Source organism: Juglans regia, chromosome 7 (assembly GCF_001411555.2).
Source record: "Juglans regia cultivar Chandler chromosome 7, Walnut 2.0, whole genome shotgun sequence".
In the NCBI taxonomy this organism is placed as follows: domain Eukaryota; kingdom Viridiplantae; phylum Streptophyta; class Magnoliopsida; order Fagales; family Juglandaceae; genus Juglans; species Juglans regia.
In genome coordinates, this window is record NC_049907.1 from 37,069,500 (window position 1) to 37,078,460 (window position 8,961).

The 8,961-nt window shown below is 39.3% G+C and overlaps 1 protein-coding gene across 1 annotated transcript; it reads right to left on the reverse strand.

Annotated features, from left to right (window-relative positions):
* Positions 1–6,567: 6,567 nt before the first annotated feature.
* Positions 6,568–7,485, reverse strand: LOC118348934. Its single transcript, XM_035691527.1, has one exon. The coding sequence runs from the start codon at positions 7,483–7,485 to the stop codon at positions 6,568–6,570; it is 918 nt and encodes a 305-aa protein (XP_035547420.1).
* Between the last annotated feature and the right edge of the window lie 1,476 nt (positions 7,486–8,961).

Below are 8,961 nucleotides of genomic sequence, written 5' to 3' on the forward strand. Positions count from 1 at the left end.
TATGTATCCTATGATAGATTGGAAAATCGTACTTTAAATTATCAGTTCCTTTTTGGGCAGGTCTATCCTATAAAAGGAGTTTATCGGACACCAATAACAAGATGACACTTCAACATTGCACAAAGATGAAGCCTAAACCTGGTTGCACCATAGCAAGGGCATTTGGGGCAATTACTGAAATCCCACTTGGAACGTAAAACCTTATGGTGACTCCCACAAAATCCCTTTGATAGAAAACAATTGCCACCCTGCCGCATGCCGAAAGCCTTTGACCGGTGGAGGAGATTCAAAGTAGACCGGCGCACCCCATCGTATTTGTCAAAATCCCTAGGAAAGTGGCTCCGGGCCACGCCTCGACACTGTCATTGACATGCTAAGACAACACCTTGACACTGTCACTGACGTGCCAAGATAGACCCTTGACATGCCCAATAACATGCCAAGGAAAGCCCTTGACACTGTCGCTGACATGCCAGGACAACCTCATTGACACGCCCAAGGCAGCCCAGCAGACATGCCACGACACCAGCCTTAACATGCCCTTGACAACCCCTAGCGCCCAACAGGCATGCCACGACACTAGCCCTGACATGCCCTTGACAGCCCCCAGGGCCGAGCAGGCATGCCCCAGCCATGGCATGCCCTTGATAGCCCTCAGTGCCCACAGCAGCATGCCAGCCAGGTTAGTGGCATGCCTTAGCAGGCATGTTATCCAGTGCACGACTCCAGCCTATGCCTTGGCAAGGTTAATGGCATGCCCACCAGACATGCCATCCAGCACATGGCACCAGCCCATGCCTTGCAGTATCAATGCCCAGGCCACCTGCCTGGGCCATGCCGAGCCAGTGCATGGCACCACGCCATGCCTGCCAGTAGGCCAACACAAGGCACCATGTCATGCCCATCAGCAGGCCATGCACGGCGCCACGCCCTGGCCACCAACAGGCCAACGCATGACACCATGCCATGCCCATCAGCAGGCCAAGCAAGACACCATGCCATGCCCACCATCAGACATGAGCCAGACCAACCCAACCATGGGCCACGATGCACACTCGGCCATTGCATGTCACGGGCCACATTGGCCATGCAAGACCATGTTATTTTATTATCTTTATTTATTTTATTTAATTATATTTCAAAGGACATATTGGAGGTTTTCATTTTTTAATCTCTATAAATAGAACCCAGCCATTTAGATTACATCTTTTGACAATTTCCCTAGAAGACGTTTACATTGTTTTTGAGATCATATTGTTGGTGCTTATGCACTTGGGCTACTTGAGTGAAATTCATGAATCTCAAGGAAATGATCATCACTTTGCAATTCGTGAATAAATGTGATTCATTTTATTCAATATATGAAGTTTCCTTTCAACTTTGTGCAATTCGTGAATTGAAGTTGATTTGTTTATCATTGTGTTCATTCAAAATTCTTGAGTATTCATATATTTTCCATTTTGTTCATCCATATTTTCTCGCATACATTCTATCTCCCCAAACACACCATATGCCCACCATAGTGCATTCCACATTTACCATATTCGACTATAACCCTAAAACACCATTATTCCAATTTCTTTGACTATAGCCGAAAACCCTACTTGCCATATTAGGATTCCTAAACTTTAGGAATCCTTATTTCCTTCTCATACCCGATTATTCCCATCCTTTGCAAACTAGTTCATACTTCCCATATTGAGATCCTAAATTCTAGGAACTCTCCTATATTCTCCCATTCATCCAATCAATCAATATCCTTTAACCATAACCGAATCCATTATCTCTTAGATTACCACTAATAATTTAGGAACCCTTCTTCCATCCAAACCCTAACCTCACTCATCATCCAAACCCTAAAATGCAACACAAGTGGTGCCAACCCTAAAAGCTCCTATCTTAGCCGTGCCTCCTATCTCAAGCCTTTGAGATCATCACTTAGTTCACCATTTTCATCATCATCACACACCATACCATCACTAAACATCAAACCTCCATTAACCTAAGGACCCATCATTACCATTATTGATCAAAGACCAAGCAATCGGTCATCACAAGGAGAATCAAGGCAAGGACAACATAGTGTTTAGGGACTAGACCGAGGTCCCTAACACGTAGTCGCTAACCCCATTGCAGCAGCTACCTTCCAAACCTGCCACGTTGCACTGCCCATTCCTCCTTATTCATCAATTTATTTTAGTTCTTCAAAACTATTTTATCAAAATGGTAGATTATATGCTCTATTTTCCAAAATGTTTATATCCCATTCAGTTTTTCAAATTCTCTGATATACAATTTTATCACTTTTAATGTTTTGTTTTAATGGAGCTGTTGTTATTAGATGCGTAAGGGAAGAGAAATATGGAAATAAGGTCGGAGATGAAGATAAAATGTATAGGGCGAGATTCTGTTCCCAAACAAAGCTTTCAATGACGACTCCCATTTTTTTGCTTGTTTGGATTAAAGTGACTCCATGAGAGAGAGAAGCTCAAAGGAGGATAGAGATAGAGTTCACAACATATAAAAATGGCGTACCTTTTTGTACGTTGTCTCTGGTCTTATCTGTGAGCATTTGACGGAAGGAGATTTGAGCATTTATCTCAAGATCTGGTCAATTTTGTACGTTATGTTTGGTTTGTAGTGTTGCTATTTCGAATCCCATGCCGAAATCTGGTTTCCTTGCAAATTATCATCTCACCCCCCAAACCTAGTTTGGAGCACAAGACAAAACACAAAACTTTAATCTCATCTCATCTCATCATTACACATTTTTCAAATTCTCATACAAAATATAATAAACAATTCAACTTTTTCAAATCTCAATTCAACTTTTTTAAATACCAAAACAATAATAATATTTAAACATAATATTTTAAACTTTCAAACAAAACATAAAATTCTCATCTCACTCCTAAAACTTGCAGGAGTTAGGTTTGGTAGGTGAGATAAGATGAGAATTTCTGAAAATTTTGTGAATAATATTAAGATTTATGAATTGAGAATTTGAGATGATTTTGAAAAGTTTGTAGGTCTCATGATATATGTTTAGATGTAAAGGTGAGATGAGATTTTTTAACTTTTTTGGGAAGGGAGATGTGGTGGGCCCCATTCAATGGATTATATATTTATGTAATGATGAATATATATTTTAATTATTTTATTTATTTCGGATTTATGGATAAAAATGACCAAAATTACTTTAGTAGTGGAGAAAAATCTGAAAAAATAAAGAAAAAGTAATCTCCTACGCATAAATAGAAAATTACACTATTTAAATAGAAAATTTGTTGATTTTATATTTTAATGTATAAATCATTAAAATATAAACAAAAAATAGCATAAATTACTAAATAATGTCCAAAAATTCGTTTGGACTTTATAATAATGTGTAAATAAATTTCGTACATAGTAAAGGAAAATTGAAAGAAAATTATGCTAGTAATTATGAAATTGTTTTCCGGCATAAATAGTTTCGAACATATTTGAAAATAATGTATTATAATAATTTATTTTTAAGAAATTATTCAGATATACAAAAATCTCTTCTTATTTATATTATAATTTACGCATTTTTATTCCAAAAAGAAGGCCCACAATTTCACAATATTACTGAACAAATGATACCATAAATAGCTAATGCATTTTTTTTTTTTGTTTTTTACATATGAAAAGAAATATTCATAGTTTGTGAATAGTCATAAAATATTACTAGATTTTAATTTTTTGAAATATCAATAAACAGTGCATGTTTTTCCCAAAAACTATACAAAGTAATTTTTCAATTGGTTGATGTTAAATACATAATTAAGAAACATGCTTACATTTTATTTTAGAAGAGCCGGAGGCCACATGTCCAATAGTGATTCTGTCCCAATTTATTAATAACCCTCACTTATGGTGGAGAAATACTGTGTTAACAAGAACGACACTAGGGATTTACAGATAAGGCTAAAACCATCCCTTGTATCAAACCAAAGTAAAACAAACCAAATTAACAAAAAAAAAAAAAAAACTACAATCTCACATGAGGAAGACCAGCCTTGTCCAACCTAAGAATACTTCTCAGGCTACAAGGCAAAGAATCTAAATCAACAAACGTATTATTATGACCTTCCTCTCCCCTTCGAGCGAGGAAATCCGTTGTATTATTCCCTTCCCGAAATTGATGTTGAATTGTAAAATACACATCTCTCAATAAGACCAAGAGTTCCTCCCAATAATCCCATAAGTACCAAGCCGTGCACTTGTGAGAAGCTAGCCAAGAGACCACCAAACTGGAATCACTTTCAATAACAAATTGATTGAAGCCCAACTCTTTACATAAGGAAATACCATGAATTAAAGCCCTTAATTCAGTCTCATTGTTCGTACCCTACCCAAAAAAAGAAGAGAAAGCCCTTTGAAATTACCATGATGGTCGCGAATGATGCCACCTCCACCACACCTCCCCGGGTTGCCACAACAACTCTTATCTATATTCAGCTTGACCCATCCGATATCCGGTTTTTCCCAATAAACAAGTCTTGGTCTAGGCCGAACACGGTCAACACAAGGAACTTGAAGAGCCCGAAGTATACTCTCATCTCTATACGACAGAGGCCAATGTTTCACCATGAGAGATGAGATCTTTCGTAGCCAAATTTTTACTGTCATCCAAACCTCCAATGCCGATTCATGTTTATTTTCCATCCGCGCCTGACATATTCGCATCCAAAGATGCCATGTGATAATAGATGGAATGATTCCAAGCAATCGCCCATTGCAAAACCATTGCAAAACAATCGCCCACCAAGACATCCCAGCCACATAATTCATTCCCAGATTGATGGCAACCATCTTCCAAACTTCTTCCGCTATACTACCCGTACGTAATACATGGTTTAAATCTTCAGAGTGACCTTGAATGCAGCAATCACACCGAGAAACTAGAGGTATTCCTAGTGCTTGTACCCGAGAGTCCAAAGGTAACCCCTTAAAGTGAGCTTTCCACACACAGACAAAAACTTTCTTTGGGAGGAGGTGGTGCCAAATCCACTCCATGCCCATCTACTCAGTTCCTTTTATACGAATGACTTCCCACACCGAGGCCAACATAAACACTCCAGATCCTACTGGTTTCCATATGGTTATGTCTTTCTCCAGTCTTCCAAACCACAATTTCGTGCAGCACTTCCTCTGTTTTTTCACTCCTGAGAAGCTCAACAAGGAAATTCTCATCCCATGCTCCATCTACCCAGACGTCCTTAATTTTTAATTCCGCATGCACAACGTCCCGACTGGCAGCAAGAGGACCACTTGCCAACCATCGATCGAACCAAAATGAAGAGTTACCCTCCCTCACTTTCACTGTGACATTCTCTGCTACCTCAGGCATAACCTTCATAATAGACTTCCAGAAACGAGAAGCTGTCCATCTAGCCTCAGACATTAAAATGTGACCATATTTTAAATATTTTGCTAGGAAAAATTGGGTCTAGAGGTTATCCACCGTTAGCAATCTCCACGCAAATTTCATGTGGAGTGACCACTGCACTTCATGAAAGTTCCTCAGGCCAATACCCCTTATAAGGTTTACAAAGACAATCCCAAACATACAATTTCATCCTTTGCTTTCCATTTGATTCTCCCCAGAAAATGGTTGAGAGTAATGAGTTTAATTTATTAACCACCTTGAGCGGCCCATTTAACACCGACAGAAGGTGTGTGACCATACATGACAGAACATGTTTGAGGAGTGTAAATCGACCACCTTGAGACAGCAAATTTAATTTCCAACTAGCTACTTTTCTCCGAAATTTCCCAATAAGTGGCTCTAGTTCCCTTAAAGTAAGCCTACCAGATACCAGAGGGACTCCCAAATAAGTGACTGGGAACTTGCCTTCCACAAAACCAATTAATCGCATGAGAATATGATGCCGAACTTCTGGAATATATTTTGAGAAGAAAAACGTCGACTTCTCTTTGTTGATTAATTGCCCTGACATTTTTCATATTCCTCCAAAGTTTGCATAAGACGCTGAACCAAACGCTTGCCACCATTCACAAACATTAAGAGATCATTGGCATAAAGTAGATAAGAGACAAGAGGTGCACCCACTGGATGTGAAAAACTTCCAATTTGACCCGCTTCAAAGTTCTTGTGAAGTAGTCTAGACAAAACCTCCTCCATAATAATAAATAAATATGGAAAAAACGGATCCCCCTGTCGTAGATCCTGAGATGGTTGGAAAAAAACCTTTGTAAGTACCATTCATCATAATGGAAAACCAATGTGACTGAACACATTCCCGCACAATATTACAAACATGCGCTGAAAACCCAAAGGAAGTTAAAACATTTCGTAAAAAATTCCAATCCACATGGTCGTAGGCTTTAGCCATATCAATTTTCACCAATGTTGCCACCCTTTGTTTTCTCATTCATTGACTGAATTAATTCTTGCACCAAAGTAATATTTTAAAAAATAATACAGCCTGGAATAAAAGCTGCTTGTTCAGGCGAGATCAACTGAGCTAAAAATGGCGTCATTCGATGCACTAGAACCTTAGAGAGAATTTTATACACAACTCAGCAAAGGCTTATAGGATGGAACTTGTCAAAACTCTTGGGATCTTCTACCTTCGGGATCAACACCCAAAAAAAAGCCATGTAAAATCTAGGCAGTGTAGAACCTGAAAAGAAATCCTTAGCTGCGTCGAGAACATCGTATTTTATTAAATCCCAACAACTCAGATAGAAACCCGAGCCAAAACCATCAGGTCCCGGCGAACTCTCTTTCGGGATAGACTTCAACGCATCATAAATCTCAGCCTCAGACGGCCAACAACTCAGAGAGAAACCCGAGCCAAAACCATCAGATCCTGGCGAACTCTCTTTTGGGATAGACTTTAGCGCATCATAAATCTCAACCTCAGACGGAGCCCTACTAAGAGCCACATTGTTATCCTCTGAGATCGAACACTGAATAAGTGAAGAAAGATCCACCTGTTCAACATTAGAATGAGTAGAAAGAAATTGCTGGGAATAATTTAAAGCCCCATTATGAACCTGTTCTGGCGACTCCAAAATGGTACCATTCTCAAATTGCATGTAAAAAATGATCTTATTTTTCCTTCGTTGGTTAACCACTGCATGGAAAAATTTTGTATTCTGATCCACTTCTGTAAGCCACTTCTTTTTAGCCAATTGAGCAAGTCTGGTCTCTTCCATTTGTTCCCAGATATCTAATTCAAGTTTAGTAACCAAAAAATCAAATTCGACTTCATGATCGTGGCCACCTTGAAGACGACTCTCTAAAACCTCCAATCTCTCTTCTAACTCTTTAATATTCTGCCCAACATGCCCAAAGACTTGTTGATTCCAAGCTCGGAACGCTATCTTTGTTTTCTTTAGCTTTTTCGCTAAACATAAAAGACTCATTGCCTGAGTAGGCTTCTTCCAAACGTCTTCCACACAAGTTTTAAAATCCGCATGAATAGTCCACATATTTTAGAAGTGAAAAGGATGAGGACCATAGCTAACCACATGTTTTTTGAAGGAAATGAGCATAGGACAGTGACCCGACGATGTCTTCTTTTTAAGATATTCAAAGAAAGCTGAAGGAAAATGATTGGTGAAATGGATATTGACGAGGGCTCTATCCAATCTAGCCCAGCTTCTTATCTAATCCTCGTGGCCATGCACCACGATAGCCGGCGTCCCACTACCTGGAGATCCAATAATCCACAACAGTCAAGGCAATTATTAAAATCATCCATAGAAGAAATCGGCCGTGGGTTAGCACCAATTCTTTCACTATCGTCTCGAATAATATTAAAATCCCTTACAACAATCCAAGGAGATTCATTTTCAACCACACTCGCTAAACTCTGCCATAAACCTCTACACTCCATACTACTACACTTCGCGTAGATAAAAGAAATTAAGAGCTTGTCTCTGTCCATCCGAAACCACCTAGAAATGGACTGATTCGTCTTAGACAACACCTCCCAATCACAATTTCCACTCCAAAAAATCCATATTTTGCTCTCTTCTACCGCATTGCTACAAAAATTCGGTAACCCCAACAAATAAGCCAAAACATGCATTTTATCATTCGCAGCAAAAGGCTCCAAAATCCCAACAATATCAACTCCATACTTCTTAACTAAAATTTTTAATCTACTTTTGGAACTACCTATCCCGCATAAATTCCACACAAAACAGTTATATCAATTATAAATTAAGTTTAGAGGGTCAGGATAATACCCGTTGTTATTGTCTCACCGAGTGTCTCTTTACTTCTGATATGTGACTTGGCTAGTTACTCTTAGAATCCGAACTGTAGTGTTTGTTTCGAACCAGAGGTTCCAGAGCAACTTTCTCTTCATTATCTGAAAATGAAACTTGTCTGTCCTCCCCCACGACTACAACATTTACGGGCACTACATTAGCCCTGCATTGCAGTTCTAGAAGTTCCGAAATCAGTACTGTTTGGCCCTCCTTGAAAAATGGTCCTTCCCCCACTGGCAACAATTCCACCATCAGACTCCCTATATCACACCGCTCTGCACTACACCCTCCTACAGGTCTAGGTGTAAAACTTGTCTCTTGCATTATTGGCCCATTGCCTTCCGAAGCCACATCAACAGCGTCTTCCTTCGATGTTAACGTCTGACCCTCAACCATAACCATGAAATTTTGTTTTGTCTACAGCTGCATCAAAGCTCTGTATCCAGTTTCTCCGAACTCCCCTCCCCAACCAAAACCAAAGCATTTTCCTTTACAGATGGTCCTTCCGTATCCTACCCAGAAATAGTCAAAACCAGACCTTCTATCACCTTATCTTTCTCCCCCTCCTTTTTCCCTGTTTTTTCTTCCTCACTAGATTTACCATCCTCTGTTATTTTTCCGTCTTCACTAGATTTTCTTTTCGCACTTAATTTTCCTTTCCACACTTGCTGAATCTTTTTTTGAACACAT